Below are 27558 nucleotides of genomic sequence, written 5' to 3'. Positions count from 1 at the left end.
TTCATTCAAAACTTTTTTTTTGTTCATTGGGCTTCATTTGACTGTCAATGAGGTTTGTTGTTAACGGAACCTCGATATGAAAAGAGACTAGTTTCTAGGTGACTTAAAAAAACCAAGAAAAAACTGAAACTCAAACAGAATTCGATTTTTTTTTTATAGTGAACTTCCCTATGAGACCAGAACTCATCTCTTTATCGCCTTCAGTCTATTAGAAACACACAATTGGTTCATTTTGTGGCATGAAATGTAAATTTCAAATACTATTTTTATAGAAAATATCTTAATTTGAAGAAAAATTACACTAAAAGTGAACAAAATCATGCCAAATATCCCGTGTTCACGCAAAACTTCAATCCTCGATAACTCCTCTAAAAAAGCGAAATTTTGAAAAAAAATATTTTGAATTTTGAATTCTACCCTGGAACCGCTTTTTAATGATACCACTCACATTTCTCTACCATGAATATATCGATCGGCCAAAATTGACCGAACAAAAAAAACCCATTTGAGTATATAGTTCCTCCCCCCACAAGTGGGTCGGAACAATTACTTCAGAGAAGCTGCTCTTCGAACGGCGTACAGAGCGGAATGAAATAGCCGAGAAACAAAAAGATTTCATCGGAAAAGTTGCAAGGGGGTGGGGTTGATAAAAATGAAATTACTTTTTGATGAACGAAGTAAACAAATAATAAAGCCCAAAATTAGCCTGCTGCAATATAAGATTACCGCCGAAATTTTAGGAGCAGCTTAAGATAGTGTCTCCCAATTAGAAATGAACCACAATTAGCTGAGAGGAAGTGTATCTATTTGGTACTTGGCTCATTGCGGACCCCAACTGATCTGAGCAAATCATCAATTACGTCTGGCAGAACAACGATAATTAAAGCGAATAGCTCCCCAGTTTTACCCGGGAAGCAATGCAAACCTTTCATACAGCCAAGATCAAAATCAGATACTATAAGTAAAATTCAGCATGTATGAGTGAATATAATTTATATAAGACATATAAAACAATTAATCGGATACTTAGGTAAATGGCATTCGTGAACACAAAACTCCATTCACGGCGTTCTAATTTGCCTCATAGGAAGCAGTGTTTTGTGAGTATGACAATCTTAGTTCTCCTGAGCAAATCAAATACATTATTATTCAGATGAAACGATAATTTAAGTGTACATTTCTCATTTGTCAACATTTAGGAAGCACCGCAACCATGAGCAGTCCACAATCCAAGCCAGCTTAATTTACATACTGTCGTGCTGCAGTCAGTTATTTTTGCACGTACGGACGCAGCAAAGTCTCCAGGTTGTATTTATTGACAAATGCCTTTACATTTTCGCCCACAAATCGAGACAACTTGCTCATTGTCGGTTGCCAGTGCTTCAGATAGTACCACTCCAAGGAGGGATACACTTCCTTCTTCAAATAAGATGAAAGTCGAACAGGTCCGTCTCGGTACACAAAATCAAGCACTTCTCCCAGTTTTTTGGAAACAGTGTTGTACGAGTACATCAATTTAGGCCGTACACGTGCAGTTGCGTCCTTCCATGCACCCATGATGTATTTGGCTTCTTTTGGGTACTTTCTGACAAATCCATTGTGCAACTGAATCATGTTCCGACTGGTCGCTTCGAGAACAACTTTTGTAGTCGATTCCTGACCTCTGATGATATATTCGGCTGTAGCACAGAAGGCAATAATTAAGATAATTCTGAACAGCTTCGACAACAGACCTGAACGCCTTTTGACACCTGGACATTCGTCAGACTTGGAGCCAAAGGTGACCTTTTTACGTGGCTTACCATGCAACTGATCCTTGAACTGTTTTATTGTATCCGACAATCCATCACCTGTAACAATAATTCACTAATAACCAACATAAGCTATGTATTTCCTAACTTCTGAAATAAGCTGGCCTGTTATTTTAGTAATTTTATACAGATACCAACAGATACAGATTGAAATAAGGTGACACAAGCAACTTAAAATGAAGTATAAAAAACTTTCCTCTCTCAAAAGCCTTTCCGGCAAGTTTACTTGCAAAAACTTATTGGACATGGAAAATAGTATTATGTTTTTAAGTTACCTCAATTTCTAGTAATGGAAGAGACTGGCGCTAGGTTAAGACCGCAAAATTAATCCCACAAACCAAAAAAGAATTTTCCCTATCGTCGTCTCAGGATCCTTATCGTTTTAACTTTTACTCAGCTTTTAATCTACTCTTATGTGAGCGCAGTGGTTTGTTACGATCATAAACAATTGTCATAATATGTTTGCATAAATGTTATAGCTAACAAAATTACGGCGCAACAGATTAATCAACAAATAAAGAGCAGAGTAAGAGGGGTGATTACAAATGCTGCTTGTTGTTGTAGCTGTCACACAGAGCTGCAATTCGCAGGTAATTTTGGCGGTATACAGGCGCTTATTGCCGTTTTTAACATTCGTATCATAGTACGAATAGATATATTAGTAGTAGTGTGTGACTGCCTATCCACAACTCGCTTGTTCTGCGGCGACCTTTCTGTATCTACGCCATGGTGAATGACATTCGGTCCCCGGGTTAGGGGGACCAGGAGGGGCATCGTCAACATCAGGGGAAAGGGGCAAGGAAGGCAGATTATTCTGTGCAGTGTGGTCGTGTAGAACTAATGGTATTAAGTCCAACCATTTGGTTACCTCACTTTCTCACAGGACAATCACTTTCAAGTCCGTGGTGAACTGCAGTTAAAAATATGGTTTACGTCATGTGATGCAACATCACATTTGGGACAGCGGTACATTGTCACAGCTCCTCAAGTAAAAGCTTAGCAGGGGACAGTATCCAGTTCTCAGTTGTGCTAATCGAATACGTGCACTTCGTGGCAGGGTTTGTTCTTCTGCTATCTTTGGTGGAAGTGTACCTAGTTGCTAGTTGTCTTTGTTCAACAGAATATGGAAGCGCATTTTTGTATTCTTTGCAATTTAATTGCTCTTTTTTCTTTGTGTGTTGTTTCACGCGGTCCCTATAAGTACCATAGTGTCGGTCTCATGGGACGAAAACTGGTTGAAGCGGTTGTTCTATGATCAGCACGATGCCTCTGATAACTGCCGGCTAGAAATCGCTCTGCTAACATTTTTGTGTGAGCTTTAACAGGCAGCATTTCACCCTCATTGTGTAAGTCATTAACGTCGGACATTTTTACGCAGCCAGTATTTGTGCGCAGAGCAATGTTTTCTTGTTTGCAGGTGATTCCAGTTTGTATTGCTGATTGTAGAAGCCAAATGGGAGCATCGTAGTTCAGGACGCTCCGACCGATGGCGTTATAAGTCACTGAGAGTGTGTCTCTTTTGTGCCGCCCTGGTCGCTACAAGCGATCTTTTTCAGGAGTTTATTGCGCTTTTGTAATTTCTCTTTGGTGCTTCTTACACGTTCTCCAAAATTGAGCATACTATCGAAGGTAACACCAAGTACTTTGACTTTGGACTTTACAGGTATTGCTGAATTGCTGATAGTGAGGTGTGGGCGAAACTTAGCCTCTTTGCTCCAGGTTGTCAACACAGTTGCACTTGATTTTTCACCTGATAACTTGAGTTTTCTTGTTTCTAGCTAGTCTTGTATAGTAATTAGGTATGGAGTTATCATGCCACGTAATTTTTAAACCTGTGGGTGAGATGTAGTTAAAGTTATATCATCAGCGTAAGACGTAATGTTTATATCTTTCGGAGGAAGAGGCAGCTTGCTGAAGTATATTTGAAGAGCATGGGCGAGAATACACCTTCTCGGGGGCCAACATGTTTGACTTTTCTTCACTTTGACTTTTAATTGTTATATTCTAAGTAAGAAAACCTGCCCTGTAAGCACGAAGCGACCAATCTTTGAGCGCTATTCGGTAGTGCTGCCGCGAGTATGTCCCTTAGTAGTAGGTCGTGATCAACCGTGTCGAAAGCGGCGGCGATTTTTAAGGCTACTAGTAGAGTACGGTTGCAGGGTTTCTTTTGATTAAGGCCTTTCTGCATATTGTTGATGACAGTATTGAGAGCTCTTGTTGTGGAGTGCTCAGATCTAAAGCAATGCTTATGTTTTTCTAGATATTCTATAAAGTCATTTAGTAGGAGTTCTCCTGTTAGTTTTGTAATAGGTGAGAGAAGGGCAATTGGTCTGAAACTTTTAGATTCGTCTATAGGTTTTCCCGGCTTGTGTAGGGGTATAACCCGGCCAACTTTCCAGATGTTCGGGATTTTGGCACTGTGAGTGGATTGGCGCTATTCTATCTGGGCCTAGCGCCTTACTTTTCTTTGTGCCTCTTATAGCTTCTTTCACTGTGTTACTCTTCAACATTCTGCCCTCTGTTCCCAGTTTCCGAATTGTTCTTAGTGCATTTGGTTAAACTTGGTGCATTTCCTTGGATCAGGGTGAGGAGTCGTTTCCTTAGGGTCAAAGTATAAAGCTGTTTGTGGGTGGCTTAGCGTTATCTGGCAAAAGTCCTTTAACTGCGCTCCAGAGTTTAGAGCAGTTACCTCTTTAAGTGTGTTGTACAAACTTGATCCACTTTCTGCGCTTTTTGGCTTCGAACAAGTTTGTTTATTTCATGGTTTAGTTGCGTTATTTTCGGGTCCCCTGGATGTTTTCATAGGATTTCATCTCTTTTCAGAACGCTTTACTTCAATTGGCAACGAATGTTTTAATTCTTACTTGTGGGACATGCCTTCAGCCGCTGCATTTATGGCTTTCCTTAAGGGCTTTTCCGCGTGGTAGACATTTGTTGGCCTTTGTTGGTTCTTCAGTTTTAGTTCAAAGTCGTCTTTAAAACTTGCCCAGTCCGCTTTGTGGAAGTTCAAGGCCATTTACCAATAGTTCTATCCATCACTTGTGACCTCAACACAATTGGTGTTTCGTGCTAGTGGATTGGAAAATTAAAACTATAGAGATCGTGGGATGACGAAAGCCGGTAAAAATTTACAAACCACTCAACGGATTGTTTTGGTCCACAAAAATAAAGCTTTAAACCCAGCTCAAAATACACTAACAAAACTACAAAAACATCCGACGGCAAAGTCAAAATAGAGGATGTAGAAATCCAATAGTCGCCTTAGCAGAAAGAACATTGAAAAGTTTTCCAACAGAGACAACTAAAAAACAGAACAGTTTTTAAATATTAAGGCTTTGAAACGCCCGAAGGGACGTTTCCTGCAGACCACCTTTTCATTTCACGTTTAAAAAATAACGGCATTTGATAGAAGAAAAAGTAATTTTCGAAAAACACAAATTTTAGTCAACCACACACTGTCTTATTAATACAAAAGACTATAAAACCTTAAAGTCTGTTGTAGTACAAAAAACAGCAATAAAAAAACAGCCGGTAGAATGCTGGAAACTAGAAAAGTCGTTTAATATGGGTTCTAAACTTTTTTACTATTAAAAAACATAGCTGGTGGATTGCCAGAAAATAGCCGCAATAGCTTCTAAGATCTTGCAATCTCAAAGATAGTAACAGAAAGAGGAAAAATAAATTTTTCATTAAAAGCTGAGATGTTAAATTTTGATTATTAAACTGTATAACTTATTGCTGCTTCTATTAGCTGCTCTTAAAATATGCTTCAATTAAAGTGACACACTCAATTGACCTTATCACAATTTTTTTTTAAAAAAAAGTTAATTTCAGAGTGAGGAAGTTAATTTCAGAGTGAAGAAGTCCCGTGTGACCAAAACTTAATCACGCAAACTAACAAAACCCTCGCTCCACAAAGAGCGAAAAATGACGTCACGCACGCAATTCAACTGAAATTGCATGTACCAATGAACAAAAAGCCTATTTGAAAAGGTTGAGATGTAATATGGTAGTAACAAACACTTTGACGAAATAAAAAAATCATAGCAACACAAGTCCAGAAATGCAACCTAAAGAATTGAATGACAAACTTGGAAATATTGTTCCAAACCACCAGATCAATTGAACAATGACAGCCAAAACAAAAAATATCCAACGTTGAGAAACTAAATTAATCAGACAAACTAAACAAAAATATAATCATTGCTAAAATTATACCTCTCAAGGCCAAATTTGGCCTATTTAAATATACCCATCAAACCATGCACTAGCCTTCAAAAAGGTTTATTGGCCCATAAAGTTTTTTTTAAAAGTAGAGAAATAAGACCAAAATTGAGAATGACATTTGAGAGTGACATTTTAACCTTAATAGCAGTTCCTAATTAATACACACCCGAAACTAAGCTACTAACTTAGCTTAATTGTTGTGATAAACTTATCAAATATTCTCCACTTGCACTTAGGAGTCCATTTAGTTTCATTTCAGCTTATGTGTTGTTATATATGGATTATTCAGAGGCCGGACATTGTTTTTGGGTAACATATACAACAAAAACATGTACACAATAACTCAAAATTATTAGAAAGAGCTGTGTTACAAAAACATAGATCATCTTGAAAAAGACAATATTTTATGCAAACTCCAAAGTGCTTATAGAAAGTTCTTCTCAACTGAAACAACACTCTTGAAAGTAACTGATGGCATTTTTCTTAACTAAGAATTGAGTAAATGTACGCTTTATATTGATTTATCAGTCGCATTTGATACAGTTGACCATGATATTCTTGTCTGTTCTTGAAAATAGTACAGCAATTGGGCATCGTGTTCTCAGCTTTATCAGGAGCTACCTTAGTGGTAGATCAGAATTAGTTTCAATTGACACTTTTTCAATGCAGTCAGTTGAAACGGGTGTTCTGATTTAGGCCCTCTTCTTACTTGCTATCTGTTACCATTAGAGCTTATACTTGTGAAGCTCAACAAGAATTATCATTTTTATGCTGATAACAGGTTTGTTTATTTTGTCTAAAATTTGACTCAAGAAGTTTTCGATTCAATATTCGGCACTGTGCAAAAATTGTTTAATGGGGCGAAAATTTGACTAAACATAACAAAAAAAACAAGTAAGTTAGCTCATTGAGTAGGTGTTGTTACTATTTCTACATAAAGTCTATTCCATCAGAGACTATTCAATTCCGAAAGATTCATTAGTTGATTTTGTGAGAGTTTTAACTCTCACTAGGCTTGACTATTATAATTCGCTTTATTATGGTTGCCCGACGTTCTCCTTCAGAAATTACAACGGATTATGAACTGTGCATGCAAATTAATTTTGAGAACATTACCTGATAATTTGACTAAACATAACAAAAAAAACAAGTAAGTTAGCTCATTGAGTAGGTGTTACTATTTCTACATAAAGTCTATTCCATCAGAGACTATTCCATTCCGAAAGATTCATTAGTTGATTTTGTGAGAGTTTTAACTCTCACTAGGCTTGACTATTATAATTCGCTTTATTATGGTTGCCCGACGTTCTCCTTCAGAAATTACAACGGATTATGAACTGTGCATGCAAATTAATTTTGAGAACATCACCTGATATGCCAAATTGGATATTATTAGACAGTGGCAGTGGTTACCTATACGAAAACGTATTCTTTTCCAAATTCTTCTGATGGGTCATCATCTGGTTCACCATCCGCAGAGGGTTCCAGACTATCGTAACTCGCTGTTATCTCGAAATAGCAAAATGACAAGATCTAAGCCCATTTATAACTTTCAAACACAAGCTTTGAAGACAGCTTTTGGGAAAAGATCATTCAGTTTTGCTGTCACGAACGGAATCAACTTCCTTTTGAAACGAAACTTTTAACAAACGAAAACGCCTTCAGAAAGAAGCTTAAAACTTTTTTGTTCTAAGAAATCTATTGTACAGCGCCTTTGAGCATGTAAATAGTGCTTAAACCAATAATAACAATAATGAAAAGAACATAATGAATAGTATGAAAAAGATCAATTAAAGGCGAAGAAAAAAGGATGAACAAAACAATTCATCAAATGAAAAATTAGATTAACGGATAAGCAATTAATTCTCCAAATTTGAAACCAAAAACACTAACAGGGGATAAAAAGTAAAAAATAATAAGAGGATGAAACAGCACACAAATACACACACTATCGAAAGAGATAGAGGGAAAAAGGGGGGAGAAAGTCAAAAGAGGCAAAGAGTAAGGAGTGAGTGAGTGAGTGAGGATAAGCGTAATTTCATTTCAACGCTTACTTAACATCTCGCTCGTAGGAGAGTGAGAGAGGAAGAAAGAATCCAACATAACCGACTAACGTCGGGCGAATTGCTCTCAAACGACCGGCGAGCGGTTGGTTTGGTCAGTAGCTAGCCACGGGGGAGGGGGGGTGCACCGGGGGCTGATGGGGGCAGCACTGGGTGGGGGGGGCAAAAGCGCGGTGGGGGTTGGACCCAATAGTGGGGGTGGGGGGTCAACAAAGGGGGGTGTCAACCTCTAAGAACCGCCCCTCACACCATAAGTATAAGTCTCCAAGACAGTTTGAGCTGAAACAGACCTGAAAGGCTCTAAGAGCACATAATGCCCGCTGGGCGCTACCTGTTTATCCCGTTTTTGAGGACGAAAAGTCAAAAGCGTCAGACGAAAAATTGGTCAAGCGAAAAATCGCATTAAAAAAAAAGACCGACAGGACTAATATAATTGCTACAAACTTCGTTTGAGAGCAATTAAAAAGGCTTCTCAAGCACAAAATGTCAAAAAAAAGAACAGCTATAAAGTGCATAAGCTTTAAAATATTTCATCAGATTACAGAATCCAAAACGCATTCACTCTGTACACTAGTGAACGTCAGAAAAAACAAAATACAAGAAATAAAAAATCATAGTTGCAAGATTGACAGAAGATAGCCACGACAGCATTGTACATATGCAGTCTGAAACAGATAATTTAAAACAAATACTAGATTTTATTAACTGCTGAGATGTTATATTTCAACTAAGAATTTGCATAAGTCAACGCTGTTTCGATCAGCTGCTCTCAGAATACTTCTTTATGAGAGTGATACAGATACACACACTCGGTTGATCTTATCTCCATGAATTAAAGTAAAAGACAAGTTCCTTTGAAAGTGAGGAAAGTTATTAATGAGAATGAAGTAAATCACGTGCGACTAAATACTTAATCAGGCTAACAAACACAAAAAATATCTCCACAAAGAGTGAAAAATAACGCCACCCACCAAATTCAGTCGATATATCATGGATGAATGAGTTTGAGATGATCGTGGATGCTCGTAAAAAATCTTGACCACAAAAGATAGCAGGACAAGTCCTGGATTACACTTTCAAAGAATTGAACAAGCTGAAGACAGCACTCTCAACCTCTGCGGATTGAATAAACCGAATGAAGCTCTCTTGAACTCTTTGGAAAAACAGCCCTTGATAGTAAAAAAATTCATATACTAATACGTCCATGAAAATAAACAGAACATTACAAAAACCTTAAAAACTTCTCAATCCACTTATTGGAAGCTAGGGTTATCCAAGTTAACAGTTCCCAAACACAATAGCATCTAAAAACCTCTACATAATGGTAATTTAGATAGGAAAAAGCAACTTTGCACAATAACACCGAGAGAAAACGAAAAAGGACAAAGCAAGCGACAGTTGACAAAAATCAATTTTTAATGAAACTTTGAAAATAAGTTATTGAAACGTGAAATTAAAATTTGACAATAACAAATCTACCGAACTATCAAGCAACACAGCCAATAGAAAGCACATATAAACTTTAAGGAAAACAATTCAGGGACCGCGTAAAAAGGAACAAATGCATGCAAATCTTCTCAAAGCCACTGAAATCATCAGTAAAACAGTGAAATCCTGAAATGGAATCAATTATGTCTCATTAGATATCAAATGAGACTAAGCAAAAATGAGACTAGCGACAAAACAACAATGAATTTCAATTTTTAAAAACAAGTTGTGTCAGAATCGTTGAAACTGTTAGATTTGAACACAGAAGTTAAAAAATGAAACATTGGTCATTACAGATTCAATAAGACCTGTCATTAATGTGACTAAGTGACAGGACAACAAAAACAACTACAACATGCTGAATAAAAAAAATTGCTCATTAAGTCTTGTCAAAGTCGTGAAACCTTCTAGATACAAATAAAGTATATTAAATAGAATCAAATATGATTCACTAGAATCTAGAGACCTAACATTAGTGGGATTAAGACAAAACACCAAAAACAACTAAAAAATTAGGCAGAATCCAAAATAATATTCATTTTTTTCATAACAAGTTGTGCCAACATCGTTAAAGCCGTTGATTTCAAAACAAATCAGTAAGAAAACGATATGGCTCATTGAATAGCTATTAACAACTGTCCTTAACGATACCACTAACAGAACAACTAAAAGAACTACAAAAAAGGCGAAGTGAAATAAAAAAAATGTTCTAGAGCAAAACGGTAAAGCAAAAATTGCACATTAAAAAAGACCCACACGTTTACAATAATTGCTTCAAACTTCGTTTGAGAGCAATCATTTCAAGTTCAATCAGAATAACAAAACGTTTTTATAAATAACGATGACTTGAAAATTTCTGAAGAGCAAGCAGTACAATTTTTACATTGAAGCCCATATTATAAAGAAAATAAATTAGAAGAGAATATTACCGTTAGGGTTAGCTTCCAGAGTTTTTTGAGCCTTGTCCAGAAATTTGTTCAAGTCCTTCCGGGGAAGCTCAGGAACCTCCTCCCACTTGCATATCAGATCGGTGAGAAAGGTGCTAGACTGAACAGAATACGCATCAAACATTTGCACCCACATTTCATAGCATTTGGGATTCGCTCGCAGGCACAACACAATACAATTGAGCAGCTCATCTAACATTTCTTTCGACTGATTATCTTTGTAACGCATGAGGAAGGAAGAGAAAAAGTCAATTGCATGGGTATTAATAGCTGCCATCATCTTAAGCTTCGGATAGTAAGATTGCAATGTTCGATGAGTTTTCAAGTCGAGTAAATTTTGTAGTCCGGGTTGTGGAAATGTGTAATCGAGTAGAGGAAAGTAATCTGCATGAGCGAGAGTCTGAGTTCCAAGAAAGAGTGCATCAATGGACATGAGACGATCCAAGGCTGCACAAATTGACGGCGCAAGGCCTTTGTTGGAAATTGATGGCAACAATATTCTGCACCAAATTCGCAGTCCTAGCACAGGGTCAGTTACGATTGGCTGCAATAAAGCCCACGTGACAACATTGGCTGTTTTATTAGATATGATATTGGCGAAAAGACGCGCGAGGTTTTTATGATGCTTAAGAATCGATGCTTCAGGTTGATATCTTCCCAAGAGCTGCAAAATGACTTTGTACCCCCAAGTTGTTGCCGGACTCTGGCATTTTGAAATCAATTCAGCCAGGACTAATTCAAAACTAGCTCCTGCAGCTGATTCAGGCACTGACTGGATAAAACTTTTAAGTACTTTTTCGACATCTTTTGGCAAATTTGATAGTGGTTCGCCTGATTCAAACGATTTTGTCTCCCAGCCTGCTTGATCTTGATGTGTCTTCTGGATATTCAGAAATACTGCAAGAGAAAGGCACTTTTTGACTTGGTCAATATCTGCAAGGCTTTCAATTTCTTCCTTAATAGGTTCAACTCTTAAACCATTGAAATTAACTGCATATGATACTGACTTTGATTCTGTTTTTTTAACCGGTACTTTTTTAGTACCAGTCAACTTTGATGCCTGCTCAGATGCTGTTGCTGTGAAGAAACTGATTGTCTCTCCGAATTTTGACTTGACCGATCCCGTTTTCAGTATATCTTCTCCTGTTATGACAGGCGTTCCATAAGTTCCCTTACCAGCAAACTTTTTATCTTTTTTCCGAGTTCCATCTCCACCTTCGATAAAGTCATCAAACATATTATTCACAAGATTTGAGTTTTTGGTGACAGCATGATTACTGCTGACAAATCCATTTTGTTGCTTTGATGGTGTTGAGTCTCCATGGGCGTTTACCTGTTTGCCCGGTTTAAGCGACTTTTTCTTAGCAGATTTATTTTCAATCTTTTGCCACGACGAAGCATTTTCAGTCATTTTTCCTAAAATCAGTATGAATATCAGTGCTTTTGCAGCTGTCAAATACTTAAAGACCGAAAACGCGAGTTATTATGGGTAATTCGGCTTGCAGAACATCTTAAAGGAAAATTACCGACTAACGTCGGACAAACTGAACCAGTCACCTCCTGCGTCCTAGACTGCATTAGAAGACACACGTTTTAAATCTAATTGCTTAAAATTTGGTTCGAGAGCAATTAAACACAGAATCTTTCGTAATGTATGTCATATACAAACTCTTAATCCAGATTTGATATGAATAATATACTTTTTATTGGGTGAAAATTATATACTTAGAAATGGATTGTGAATCGTTTATTAGATTGACTTACTAAATTAATTGAGTAAGAAGTTGCATGAAAGAGTTGAAAGAGATAGAGGAATAAAGTTGCAGAGTTGTTTTGAAATTGAGATAATTAGAGGGAGTCGGCTCAGAACCTGCATTTGAAATAGTTAGAAAAGATAGAATTAATAGTGATAGGTGATGACAGGAAAAGAGCAGAAAGATAATATACATTAGAGAATTCAAAAGTTGATTATTTGTTTCGAAAGAATGCATGGCTTTATTATATTTTTAAAAAATATATATTTAAAACTGTGAGCGTGAGTCGAAAAAAGCTTAGAATTCGAATTGGCGACAAAGGTTTATTAAACAGTTACATAATCAATTCTACCTCATTAAACTTGCATTTAATTTATACAATTAACAATCGTAAATGCTTCTATTTTACAGATACTACCTGCCCGGATTTTAATTCAATTTTATCCGGGCTGGATTTAGCGAACATAAAAATTCATTTAAACCCCCAAATGTGCTTCAAACTTGATTAATTATTTTACCTTACTTATCAACTTTCCCTAATTTACATTGGTTTCCTATATACTCTATACATTTTTTGATATCAATATTTTACGTCTTATATTATCCTTACATTGACCCATTCCAGAACTTTAAGAAAAAAATTTGTCTTTTTGAGATTTAAGTTACACTCTTGACAAAATGACAGATGTTGAAGCAGCTGCAAATGCTATTGCAACAGCGATTAGAAGAATTGCTCCCCTTCCAACAGCAGCAGCGCCACAAAGCGTCAGCTTGACCCCATTCACAGGAGCTGTTACTGAAAACTTTAGAGTATTCCGCGAGCAACTGGAATCTTACATCGCCCTTGCTCAAGTACCAAACACCCAACAGGTTGGATTTTTAAAAATTCATTCGCAAGGCGTAGCTCTAAACTATTTTCTGGGATTAACAACTGCCAGCAAAAACACACTTAATAATGCGTTATTATCACTAGAAAACCGATTTTTGAGCGCAAATTGAGTGGAGCTTTACAAATTAAAGATTCAAGAACGAAAGTTCAATCTATCAAAAGAGACGCCAGAAGACTCTCTGACAGATATCACAAGACTTGCAAATATAATTTTTGCAGACTTCTGGAGGAAACGACTATTCAGCAGAACGAACAATGCGAATAAGGGACGCATTCATTTCAGGAATGCCAACGCATATAAGTTTGAAGCTTCTTATGCAACCGGAAACGACAACTGTAAATGACCGATGTGCATCAGTCTCAAAAAGACTAACATTAAAAAGCATCTTGCCTGATGAAGACGCTCAAGCGACAGGATTCACTTCTATTAGTGACAATAGCTCAAGTAGCCTTGCAACAGCATTGAACAACATCGCGGCTGCTAATAAAAATTTAGCGTCTAGTAAAAGAGAACTCGGCAGGCAAATGAGTAAAATGTAAATCTCGGTCGACCGGTCAAACAATAGAGGGTTTCATAGAGGTAACTTTTGACGGCAAAAACAGTTAAATTCAAACCGCGGAAATAACAGACCCTCGAACCACCAAGATTACCAACGACAACAATTCGGTCATACTGGCAGTGGTTTCTATAACCAACGCGGCCGTGATCACAGATATAGCCTAATTATTTGAAGAAACTTTGGTCAACCACGTACAGAGTCAGTGTTGGTTCAAACTAGTACCACAGCGAGGAACGCAATGGCCATTCGCTACAATCCCAAAATTTAATTACGCAGCAGCGGCTTTTTCGTACAGCACTAGCTAATAGTAGTTATAATTCAGTGCCGATAACGGGTACAAGTCTTTTCTATTTGCCATTATACTTTCAAGGATATTGCTTTAAAATTTTAATTGACACTGGGGCATTCTCAAGTGCACTTTCAAAAACTATGCTAAAAATACACAAAATAACCCAGCATAATTTCCTAAATTATTGAACAATTTTCCTGAAAGAGTTTATGTTGCTGATGGCGAAAAAAGTCAGAGTACTAGGAAAAGTACTTATCGAAATAAATGTTGGTTTGAAAACTTATAGCGAAGAGTTTTTTTTTCTTGATCAAATTAGTGGCTATTCTTGGTAACCCATTCTTTATCAAAAATCAAAATTGTTATTGATCCGTAAAACAAACTATGATATTTTCCAGATGTTACCTTGAGTCTCAACTCCATGGGTAATCCAAAAAACTCAAGACAGGAAGTGCTTATTACAGTAAGCAAAACTACACTGAAACCAAATTTTTAAGATATTGTCGAAGTCTCGATTCTCAAACTAGAAATCGCTTTTAACAATGCCAATGGAAGAAATGAGCCGTCTTCTTTATTCGAGCCTATGTGTCACTTCTTCAATAATCAAACTTGATCCAAACTTACTCAAACACGAAGAACGAAAATTGGAATTTTGAACTTGAAGCCTTTCACTATTACTATTTCCCCACGAACTCGAATAGCAAAGTTCATTTTCTTGACGCCAAATCAAGCGAACTATATACATCCTATTGAACCATCAATTACATCGTCAATTACAAAAAATAAAATTTTCAACGAAAAAAACAGAACACGTTCTAGAACATCAATACCTTTAGATAACTTTTGGTTCCCAACACCTGACAACTGTCATGACAATTCAAAACTTACAGGGGTTTGGAAAATAATTTACGACACTATTGTGAAATTACGACAGGATGAAAAATTGGATCCGACAGTAGATAAAAAATAGAATTAATTCTTTTTTCAATTTGGATTGGACTGACTCGGTAATTTCGCATGAAGAAAAAAAAATATATGGAAAATTTTTTAGTCAAATACCATGAAATATTTGCTAGTCATAGATTGGACCTTGAAAAAACGCGGACTGTACAGTTAAACTGACAACGGAGCACAATAGACCAATTTACTAACCAAAACTTGCATCACCAATACACCTCAAGAGAGGAACTGATGGTAGAGTTAGCTCTTATGCAGTACTACGATATTATTATTACTCTACATTTCTCCCGTTACTCGTCTCCAGTATTTGCAACGAAAAAGTTTCCAGGAAAACTCAGAATTTTCATTGACCTTAGACGTATAAATCACTTGCTACGCCATGATTATAACAACAATAGTTATCCTATGCCAACAATGGCCGACGCCACAGCGCATCTAGCAGGAAAAACGATCTTCGCAAAAATGGATTGCAGCCAAGCCTATTTCTCTATGCAAATGGCGAACAATTTGAGTCTGCAACTACTGGCATTTAATTTTGAAGATAGAACCTTTGCGTTCAAAAGACTAGCACAAGAACTCGGCCGATCACCAACAGCATTCAATTCTTGTGTGAGTAAGCATTTACAGTCAAGTGTTGCTAGTGATAAGTGTTTTGTTTATTTCGTTGACCTGGGAAGTGGTGCAAAAGATGGAAACACGTTGAGCGATAATTTAGAACAAATTTTCCGCTGCACTCAATGTTTAGGTTTTAAACTCTCAACCGAAAAATGCCAGTTTGTCGATTGATTGGATTATGCAAAATTTCCAAAAATTTTTACCAAGTCTTGCACTTAAACTGCACCCTTTCTTCAAATTATTACAAAAGAAACTGAATTTAACATAACGAACCAACATCAAGAATCTCTGGCTACTCTCAAAAATGACTTAATTAAAGCTTGTTCAATGTCGTTGAAATTAGCTCAACCAGTTTGCCAGATCATAATCGTTAGTGATGCCAGCTTTTACGCAGCAGGTTTTATCCTATTAATCGAAGACAATTTAGAAACTGAAGAATCAAACAAGGATAAAACTTACGCACCTGTTTCTTTTGGCTCCCATTTGTTTTTGCCAGCGCAACTTAAACACTCAATTTATGCCTAAGAATTCCTCGGAATAAATTTAGCCTTTGAGTCTTTCGAGCACTACATATGGGGAGTGTCAACAAAACCAAGTGTCACACGTTCCTTTCAGACGAAGAAATTCCTGGAAAACATATGGAACGCCGTTGACTATGTATTATCTTTTAACTTTGTATTAGAACAAATTTCTGGAAAAGCTAACGCAGCCGCAGACTATATATTACGCATTCATGTTTACCCTAACACCATGTTAAAGCTGAAGTTAAGCGATCGAATTCCTATAAGAGACATTGAAGTTGATGTACTAGCGCAAACACCGGATAATAGTCTTATAACATTAACAATAGCAGTTCACGTTCCTCTTATAACTATTGACAGTGAGGAAACTTGCAGTACATTTGAGCTAAACTCCTTCATTGAGCCGGAAGATCAGAGTATCAACAAATTATCGGAAGAAAACCCCTTGGATAATTTTGAATTGAGAGAGCGCTTAAAAGCAATTGATATGTTCTATGAACAGTCGAAGGACCAAGATATTCAAAACCAGTGAACTTGTTAAAAAAGAAGGATTCACCAATAAACATGTATGGTTCGTACGACTTACACAAATATCATAAGCAACTTAGTCGTTTAATTCTTGATGGAAACATATTTTGCCGAAAATTTTATGACCATACAGGAAGAAATTTTATCAAACAGATTGTCATTCCAAAACAACTGCAAACAGAACTTATATACCGGACTTATGACTCTAAGTTTAAAGGACATTTAGGCATACAAAAGACCATTCACGAGTTCCGAAGGAAACTCTGTTTCCTGGGCTACACAATATTTTTGATTACCTATATTAACAATTGCCTCACATATTTTCAAGCTAAATCTCCAAAACACGAAACACTACATGTGCCGTTATCCCCCGTTAGTTCAAATACAAGCCTACCCGCAGAAAAGTTACAATTTGGCATAGTTGGCCTATTACCAAAGTCTGGAGGCGACTCGTATATACTAACAGGATTGGACTTGTTTTCGAAATATATGTTTGCACAGCCCTTAACATCAACCTCAGCTGAAACAGTCTGTAAATTCCGTATGCAATGTAATATGCGGCATTCCTATATACCATTAGTCATAGTTACAGATCAAGGCTCACAATTTAATTCGCGAATGTTAGATGAGCTCTCAACGCTTTTAAAATTAAAATTGAACATGCTACTGTTAAACACGCTCAAACAATTGGAGCTTTAGAAAGGTCCCCTGACCCACTCAAACGCTATTTACGAATTTATTAAAACCAATTGCCAAGGGATTGGCATAAATATGCAGATTTAGCAGTGTTTCAACACAACACTAATTGCCACTCTACAATAGCTTGCCCTCCAACTCTTATCTTCCACGGTAGAATACCGCAAAATGCATTAGATTTACGCTTCAGTAACAAAAATATACACCACAGGCAACGCCAATATGAATATATTTCCGATATCCAAAGCAAAATGGCGACATTATTCAGTCAAACCATAGAAAAGTTAGTTAATTCTTTCAACAAATATCGGGAATATTATGACAGAAAAGCCAAAGCTGCACCCTTAAAATTACATGACTATTGCATGTTGCTCAGCCCAAAGCTCTCTACAGAACACGAGAAGATTAGTTTTTTAGAATTCAAATGGACACGATTATTTGGAATTGAAAAAGTTCTTACTTGAAGTAACCAATTAATAAGAAAAGTAAAAACAAATAACACGCGAATCTTTCATAGAGTTAGACTCAAGACCATTAAACCACAATATAAAATTCAAGATCTGCGGGATATCGATAAAAATTTGTTTACAGCAGACAATATGATACCTGAGGCACTGCGTGAACCAAACTTCTTTGACCACAAGCTTGAGGAATTAACTTTTTCTTATGACAAAAATCGACAAGTGAAAGACCATTCAACAGTAGCAGCAGAAGCTAAGTCAAACCGTGAAGCGGAAATTGTAAGGAATAGGACTGCAGAAGATTCGCCAAAAATACCTAATAGAGAAATTAGAGCCGATACTTCTCCATTTTATACACAACTCTTATGCTAACTTGTGCCCGAAAAGATTTGGACTACTTCAAATATAAACTCCAACGCTCTGCTATATAGTAACTGCTTGATATACCGACAAACCATCAAACAGAATGACAGCAACAAACATGGCAAATCTCCCTTTGCAATCAAAAAACAAAAACATCAATAAAGGTTTACAAAATCGAGAATAGAACATAAAATACTCCTCGCTCCTGACAAATAATATAACTCTGTCATTCTCTGTTGCTTTTACTACCTGCCAAAAACAGAGAAAACATTGACAAATGAAATTTTTTCTTGACGCAATGAACAAATTTTTGCAAAATTTGCTTCAATGTTAACGAGTTCCAACGTAAAACATCATCAAAATGTCAATCTAAATTTTGCAAGCTCAAACAGGAATATCTCGGTCGAATACAAGGGGAAAAAACTGCCTGAAGTTGTTGTTGATTTCATTTGCGAACAATTGAGCGTATTCCCCAACAACTGGAAAAAAATTGAGGCTACTCCAGTGTTCATGGATGGTGATAAAGGGGAAATTGATCCATAACGCCCTCTCTGTCGGCCCTGCTGCATATCAAAAAATTTCAAGAAAATTGTTATTGATTACAAATACGCAAAGTGGTCGCTCCCTATGCAAATTACGATATACGTACAAAACTGTATGCATATTTTGAAAATCAAGATCTTAGCACCTAACAGACCTCTGTTTTGATTTTGAAAAAAAAACAATTGACTGTCTACCTCATAAACTTCTCAAAACTAAAACAATATGGTTTCGGAGGGAAGATCTAGGTGCAAAAAATTTGGACTAATATTCGAACCAGTCAGCTCCTGTAACCTAGACTGCATCACTTTCCACACGGATCTCAGACCTTAAATGCTCCTCATGCTTACTAAAAGCAGACGTAATTTCTCAAGAACAATTTAGGGCAAGCAAAATACAAGTCAAACACGACAATGTCACTCTTGAAGTGAAATCGAAAAAATGTTCTAAAACGAAACGGCCATGAAAAAAGCATGAAAAGAGACACACTTTTTGGTTCTAATTGCTTTAAGTTTTGATCGAGAGCAATTAAACACAGAATTTTTCCATTTGCGGCACAAACATCAATTGAGATAAATGTAAGACCAAAGATGTAGATGATTCAAAACTGACAGCATCCCTTCTTCAACAGCAGATCCTAATGAAGCATCAACAAACTTGGCGGACTCAGTGTCCCGGAGGCTGAGGACGGAGCTCTTTAGAGAACATAACTTATTCTAAATTGGTGTGAACATTGATCAAACGGAAAAACAAAACAACTTCTTTTTCAGAAGTGGAAAATTCAATAAGGAGAGTAGCGTATGAGAATTTCTTGAAGCTCATATAAAAGATCTGAAACTGTAGAATTAGCTGTGTCTGAATTGATAGCTTGGCTAATGCAATTACTCTAAAAAATCTTTTTGATACCTTGTGCCTGAAGGGAACTTGGCTACTTCAGATATAAACTCCAAAGCTCTGCTTTATAGTAACAGCTTGATAAACCGACAAAAGCACCCAACATAATGACAACACCAAACACCGCAAATCTGCCTTTGCAATCAAAAACCAAATAAAACATCAATAAATGTTCACAGAATCGAGAATAGAACATAAAACACTCCTCGTTTCTGACAAATAAGATAACTCTGTCATTCTTTGTTGCATTTACTACCTGCCAAAAACAAACCAAATATTTACAAATGAAATATTTCTGTGACGCAATGAACAAATTTTCGCACAACTTGCTTCAATATAAACGAGTTCAAACGTAAAACATCATCAAAATGTCAATCTAAAGTTTGCAAGCTCAAACAAGAATATCTCGGTCGAATAAAAGGAGGAAAAACTGTTTGAAGTTGTTGTTGATTTCAACTTCGAACAATTGAGCGTATTCCCCAACAACTGGAAAACAATTGAGGCTACTCCAGTGTTCATGGATGAAGATAAAGTTGACATAGATTCATACCGCCCTATCTGTCGGCTATAATTCAAATCAAAAATTTTCACGAAAATTGTTATTGATTACACATACGCAAAGTGGTCGGTCCCTATACAAATTATGATATACCTACAAAATTTTATGCATATTTTGAAATCAAGATCTTAGAACCTAACAGCCCTCTATCTAGATTTTGAGAAAAAAAAACTTTTGACTGTCTACCTCATAAACTTATATATAGATACATAAATATGGTTTTGAAGGGAAGATCTAGGTGCAGAAAATTTGAACTAATATTCGAACCAGTCACCTCCTGTAACCTAGACTGCATCACTTACTACACGGATCTCAGACCTTAAATGTTCCCCATTCTAACTAAAAGCAGACGTAATTTCTCAAGAACAATTTAGGACAAGCAAAATACAAGTCAAACACGACAATGTCACTCTTGAAGTGAAATCCAAAAAATGTTCTAAAACGAAACGGCCATGAAAAAAGCATGAAAATAGACACACTTTTCGGTTCTAATTGCTATAAATTTTGATCGAGAGCAATTAAACACAGTTTTTTTCCATTTGCGACACAAACATCAATTGAGAAAACGTAAAACCAAAGATGTAGATGATTCAAACTAACAGCAACCCTTCTTCAACAGCAGATCCTATTGAAGCATCAACAAACTTGGCGGATTCAGTGTCCCGGAGCCTGAGGACTGAGCTCTTTAGGAGAACGAAGCTGATATTTGCCCTTAGATATAACAAGACATCATAGTTGTCTTCGTTCTGCAGAGCCCTAAATCCGGTTTTTTCATCGCTTTTGAAGCCTATGAGTCATCTCCACCAGCAAATCCAAAAAACAATTTTTTTCATAGATTGGACATAATGTCCTGTTTTTGCGCAGAGAGCTTCAATTTGCGCTTTTAAAGCCGATGGGTCAGCTCTACAAGCGCAAGCAATCACATTCGGACAAAACATTGCTTGCTCAATATCAACTGTTCTTAACTGAGTAAGGGACCTTACAGAGAAAAGAATCTGGAACCACATCAGAAAAAAAATTTCAATCACTATCATGAGGCTGTTTTTTCTCATTGCTGCATTTGGTAGTTATAAATTTAAAAGCAGAATAACAGACAAAAATTTCCCTCTCAAAAGTTTCTCTGGATTAAAGTTTTCTGCTGACTTAGACCATGGCTCAACAACGATTCCACTTATCTTGTATTGCGTTATTTTAACCCACAGTCAAGAGCATCAACAGCGCTTCTGCAAGAGAGTTGTTAAGTTTACACGTCAAATGCCAAAAAAATTTACAATGAAATCAAATAAAAAAATGCATCGGAAAAATGTCAAACTAATAATCAGACTCAAAGACCCTCTAAAATTTTGTCCAAAAGAGCTCAGGCTGTCAAAATTATCCAGAAGACCCCTTTTAAATCTTGAACGATGTATCATACATGAGCTGGAAGCCAAAACAAGTCAACCTGCTACTTATGCTGTAGCTGAAAAGAGAACCCTTGATGAATGCAACCAAGTACGACAAAGCTGAGGAAACAATTAACTTTTAAACATTCCTAAATCTACGCTACCCAATGTACCATGTTCCTGACGGGAACTTGGCTACTTCGGATATAAACTCCAAAGCTCTGCTTTAGAGTAACAGCCTGAAATACAGACAAAACCACCCAACATAATGACAACAGCAAACACGACAAATCTCTCATTGCAATCAAAAACCAATTAAAACATCAATAAATGTTTACAAAATCGAGAATAGAACATAAAACACTCCTCGTTTCTTACAAATAAGATAACTCTGTCATTCTCTGTTGCATTTACTACCTGCCAAAAACAGACAAAATATTTACAAATGAAATATTTTTTTGACGCAATGAACAAATTTTTGCAAAACTTGCTTCAATGTAAACGAGTTCAAACGTAAAACATCATCAAAATGTCAATCTGAAATTTGCAAGCTCAAACAGGAATATCTCGGTCGAATAAAAGGAGGAAAAACTGTTTGAAGTTGTTGTTGATTTCAACTTCGAACAATTGAGCGTATTCCCCAACAACTGAAAAATAATTGAGGCTACTCCAGTGTTCATGAATGAAGACAAAGTTGAAATAGATTCATACCGCCCTATCTGTCAGCTCTACTGCAAGTCAAAAAATTTCACGAAAATTGTTATTGATTACACATACGCAAAGTGGTCGGTCCCTATACAAATTATGATATACCTACAAAATTATATGCATATTTTGAAAATCAAGATCTCAGAAACTAACAGCCCTCTATCTAGATTTTGAGAAAAAAAACATTTGAATGTGTACCTCATAAACTTCTCAAAAGCAAAACAATATGGTTTTGGAGGGAAGATCTAGTTGCAGAAAATTTGAACCAATATTCGAACCAGTCGCCTCCTGTAACCTAGACTGCATCACTTACTACACGGATCTCAGACCTTAAATGCTCCCAATTCTAACTAAAAGCAGACGTAATTTCTCAAGAACAATTTAGGACAAGCAAAATACAAGTCAAACACGACAATGTCACTCTTGAAGTGAAATCAAAAAAATGTTCTAAAACGAAACGGCCATGAAAAAAGCATGAAAAGAGACACACTTTTTGGTTCTAATTGCTTTAAATTTTTATCGAGATTAATTAAACACAGATTTTTCCATTTGCGACACAAACATCAATTCAGAAAAAAAAAATGTAAAACCAAAGATGTAGATGATTCAAACTAACAGCAACCCTTCTTCAACAGCAGATCCTATTGAAGCATCAACAAACTTGGCGGACTCAGTGTCCCGGAGCCTCTGGACTGAGCTCTTTAGGAGATCGAAGCTGATATTTGCCCTTAGATATAACAAGACATCATTGGACATAATGTCCTGTTTTTGCGCAGAGAGCTTCAATTCGCGCTTTTAAAGCCGATTGGTCAGCTCTACAAGCGCAAGCAATCACATTCGGACAAAACATTGCTTGCTCAATATCAACTGTTCTTAACTGAGTAAGGGACCTTACAGAGAAAAGAATCTGAAATCACATCAGAAAAAAAATTTCAATCACTATCATGAGGCTGTTTTTTCTCATTGCTGCATTTGGTAATTATAAATTTAAAAGCAGAATAACAGACCAAAATTTTCCTCTCAAAAATTTCTCTGGTTTAAAGTTTTCTGCTGACTTAGACCATGGTTCAAAAACGATTCCACTTATCTTGCAAATGAAATATTTTTTTGACGCAATGAACAAATTTTTGCAAAACTTGCTTCAATGTAAACGAGTTCAAACGTAAAACATCATCAAAATGTCAATCTGAAATTTGCAAGCTCAAACAGGAATATCTCGGTCGAATAAAAGGAGGAAAAACTGTTTGAAATTGTTGTTGATTTCAACTTCGAACAATTGAGCGTATTCCCCAACAACTGGAAAATAATTGAGGCTACTCCAGTGTTCATGAATGAAGATAAAGTTGAAATAGATTCATACCGCCCTATCTGTCAGCTCTACTGCAAGTCAAAAAATTTCACGAAAATTGTTATTGATTACACATACGCAAAGTGGTCGGTCCCTATACAAATTATGATATACCTACAAAATTATATGCATATTTTGAAAATCAAGATCTCAGAAACTAACAGCCCTCTAACTAGATTTTGAAAAAAAAAACATTTGACTATCTACCTCATAAACTTCTCAAAACTAAAACAATATGGTTTCGGAGGGAAGATTTAGGTGCAAAAAATTTGGACTAATATTCGAACCAGTCACCTCCTGTAACCTAGACTGCATCACTTTCCACACGGATCTCAGACCTTAAATGCTCCTCATGCTTACTAAAAGCAGACGTAATTTCTCAAGAACAATTTAGGGCAAGCAAAATACAAGTCAAACACGACAATGTCACTCTTGAAGTGAAATCGAAAAAATGTTCTAAAACGAAACGGCCATGAAAAAAGCATGAAAAGAGACACACTTTTTGGTTCTAATTGCTTTAAATTTTGATCGAGATTAATTAAACACAGATTTTTTCCATTTGCGACACAAACATCAATTGAGAAAAATGTAAAACCATAGATGTAGATGATTCAACAACTAACAGCAACCCTTCTTCAACAGCAGATCCTATTGAAGCATCAACGAACTTGGCGGACTCAGTGTCCCGGAGCCTGAGGACTGAGCTCTTTAGGAGAACGAAGCTGATTTTTGCCATTAGATATAACAAGATATCGTAGTTGTCTTCGTTCTGCACAGTGCCTTAAATCCGGTTATTTCAGCGCTTTTGAAGCCTATGAGTCATCTCCTCCAGCAAATCCGAAAAAAAACTTTTTTCTTCATAGATTGGGCATAATGTCTTGTTTTTGCGCAGAGAGCTTCAATTCGCGCTTTTAAAGCTGATGGGTCAGCTCTACAAGCGCAAGCAAACACATTCGGACAAAACATTGCTTGCTCAATATCAGTTGTTCTTAGCTGAGTAAGGGGCCTTAAAGAGAAAGGAATCCGACACCACATCAGAAAAAATTTCAATCCCTATCATGAGGCTGTTTTTTCTCATTGCTGCATTTGGTAATTATAAATTCCTAAGAAGAATAACAGACCAAAATTTTCCTATCCAAATTTTTTTTGGTTTAAAGTTTTCTGCTGACTTAGATCATGGCTAAAAACTGATTCCATTTAGCTTGTATTCCATTCTTTTAACACACAGTCAAGAGCATCAACAGCGCTTCTGCAAAAGAGTTGTTAAGTTTACACGTCAAATGCCAAAAAAATTTACAATGAAATCAAATCAAAAAAATGCATCGGAAAAATGTCAAAACAATAATCAGACTCAAAGACCCTCTAAAATTTTGTCCAAGAGAGCTCAGGCTGTCAAATTTGTCCAGAAGCCCCCTTTTAAATCTTGAACGAGGTATCATACATGAGCTGGAAGCCAAAACAAGTCAACCTGCTACTTATGCTGTAGCTGAAAAAAGAACCCTTGATGAATGCAACCAAGTACGACAAAGCTGAGGAAACAGTTAACTTTTCAATATTCCCAAATCTACGTTACCCAATGAAGATTTTAACGTACAAACTTTGTGATAAATTGAAAACCATTCTAGAAAAAAGAACCTAGCAGGGTTTAGCAGAAGCAAACCAGTGCTATCAGTGCTATCAGCTAAACGTCACCCAGTCGAAACTCAATTAACTATGAGCTGTGACCAGCTTACAACTATGAAGAATACTGACCTGCCATTAAACCACAAGTCTGTCGATATTAACGCCTCAAAAGCAAGGATATGCTACAGAAACGAAATGAAGGAATTCAGCTTAAGCTAGTTTGAAAATCACTCAAAATTAGAGAGCATAAATTAATCTAAATTGGTGTTCACATTCATCCAACGGAAAAACAAAACAATTTCTTTTTCAGAAGTGGAAAATTCAATAAGGAGAGTAGCGTATGAGAATTTCTTGAAGCTCATAAAAAAGATCTGAATGTGTAGAATTAGCTGTCTCTGAACTGATAGCTAGCTAGGCTAATGCAATTACTATACAAAACTGTTTTGCTACCTTGTGCCTGACGGGAACTTGGCTACTTCAGATATAAACTCCAAAGCTCTGCTGTAGAGTAACAGCTTGAAATACCGACAAAATCACCCAACATAATGACAACACCAAACACGGCAAATCTCTAATTGCAATCAAAAACCAAATAAAACATCAATAAATGTTTACAAAATTGAGGATAGAACATAAAACACTTCTCGTTTCTGACAAATAAGATATTTCTGTCATTCTCTGTTGCATTTACTACCTGCCACAAACAAATTAAATATTCACAAATGAAATATTTGCATGGCGCAATGAACGAACTCTTGCAAAACTCGCTTCAATTTAAACGAGTTCAAACATCATCAAAATGTAAATCTTAATTATGCAAACTTAAACTGGAATATATCGGTCGATTAAAAGGAGGAAAAACTGCTTGAAGTTGTTGTTGATTTCAACTTGGAGCAATTGAGCGTATTCCCCGACAACTGTAATTAGTTTGTCTCAATGCCCGAAGCACAGACAACAGAATGCAGGAGTCAATGATGAAAATCTTACAATGTTGATAATGAGCGGGTTACCTCAATGTTCAATCCTTGGACCACTGATGTTCTTTCTCTACAAAATTACCTCTCTATTACGCTCAAAGGAGCAAAACTCTTTGGGCTATGCAGACAATTGAAAGTTCTTAGCAACACATCAGCAATTACTAGATCACAGCGAATGGAAAATTGTAGCAATGAAAACTGTAGATGAGATTAAAAGCAAAAAAGAGCACCCCAATTAAATTCTAATGCCACTTCCATTACTAATTGTCTACAAAAAGATCTCGGCATTCTCGTTAACTCGAATCTGAAATGGATTGATAGCAAAGAAAAAAGATGCGAAAAAAACCCCATCAGTTGTACTCGCTTCGTCAAAACCTCTCAAGGAGCCAAAGAGATAAAAAACATAGCAGTCTTTTGACTGCTCATAGATTGCTGCATCACTGTTGACATGAGTAAAAATTGACGAAGTGCTTCAATGTCAACAAGATATCCTAAGTGTACTCCCAGCAACGCTCACATGCCTCTAACGTCCGGAAGCACTGCTCTCTTCAATAGCAATAAATGGTATCAAAGATCATGATATCATTGCAATGCTGCTATGCAGTACTTACGTAGAGAACGTAGAACGCGCTAACTTTGGACGCAGCAAATTATTTGTTGTTTTCAAAGGCAAACTCAGCAAGGAACTTGAAAACATTGATGTTGAAAAAAACCTAAAAACCAAGGAAAAGCGCCTGACAAACTTTTTTAAGAAAACATGCGAGCAATTGCAGTTAAGATAAATCTGTTTTTTTAATTCATTTTAGCTTACACTGTTTGGGTATGAAAAGACATTGGGTCGACCGTTTTTGGGTACGAACACTTTGGGCTGACTGAATTTAGGGTATGAAAAAACTCTTGGCTGACCGTAATAAGGGTATGCAAGGCCGTATGTCAACCCATGAAAATATTTTAGATCGACTTTACTAATATTCTTGACCATGTAATTAGGTAATTAAGGTAAGGAAATAATTACGTTCCTCCCCCCCCCCCCCCCCCCCCCCCCCCCGCCTCCACTCTTCATTTTCCTCCACGGTAAATTTATTGAGAATCATAGTTGAGAATTTATTGAGAATACCATTTCAATCACTACCTTCAACAATACCCGCAATGATTTGAATTACTTCAAGGCCCACCCACTAAAAAATGCTAAAAGAATCTGTTCATTTCTATTCTTTCGGCGGGGGGGGGGGGGGCAAGGGTCTTCATTTCTTCCCCGGGTGTGAAATCTACAACCTACTCCCATCCGAAAAACAAGTTTTGTTTTGGTGATGCAATCTAAAAATTTAAAATGTGCCTAATTCACATTCTCTTATATT

General features: G+C 36.6%; 1 protein-coding gene across 1 annotated transcript; it reads right to left on the bottom strand.

Moving 5' to 3' along the window:
- Positions 1–839: 839 nt before the first annotated feature.
- On the bottom strand, positions 840–25749 carry LOC142341634 (transmembrane protein 214-like). The gene is made up of 3 exons (XM_075392744.1): positions 25674–25749; positions 10519–11952; positions 840–1850 (listed from the first exon to the last, which is right to left on the bottom strand). Exons 2-3 carry the CDS (start codon positions 11945–11947, stop codon positions 1270–1272), a joined length of 2010 nt encoding a protein of 669 aa, XP_075248859.1. The 5' UTR covers positions 11948–11952; positions 25674–25749; the 3' UTR covers positions 840–1269.
- Positions 25750–27558: the final 1809 nt, after the last annotated feature.

This window comes from Convolutriloba macropyga, chromosome 1 (genome assembly GCF_964194025.1).
Source record: "Convolutriloba macropyga chromosome 1, txConMacr16.3, whole genome shotgun sequence".
NCBI classification, from domain to species: domain Eukaryota; kingdom Metazoa; phylum Xenacoelomorpha; order Acoela; family Convolutidae; genus Convolutriloba; species Convolutriloba macropyga.
Note: the sequence above shows the minus strand (reverse complement) of the source record. Positions and strands in the feature narration are given on the sequence as shown.

Coding starts and splice junctions, on each gene's coding strand:
- LOC142341634 (XM_075392744.1), bottom strand. CDS start 11,947: ATGACTGAAAATGCTTCGTCGTGGCAAAAGATTGAAAATAAATCTGCT. Junction 1,851..10,518: donor TCTGGAAGCTAACCCTAACG/GTAATATTCTCT, acceptor TTATTGTTACAG/GTGATGGATTGTCGGATACA.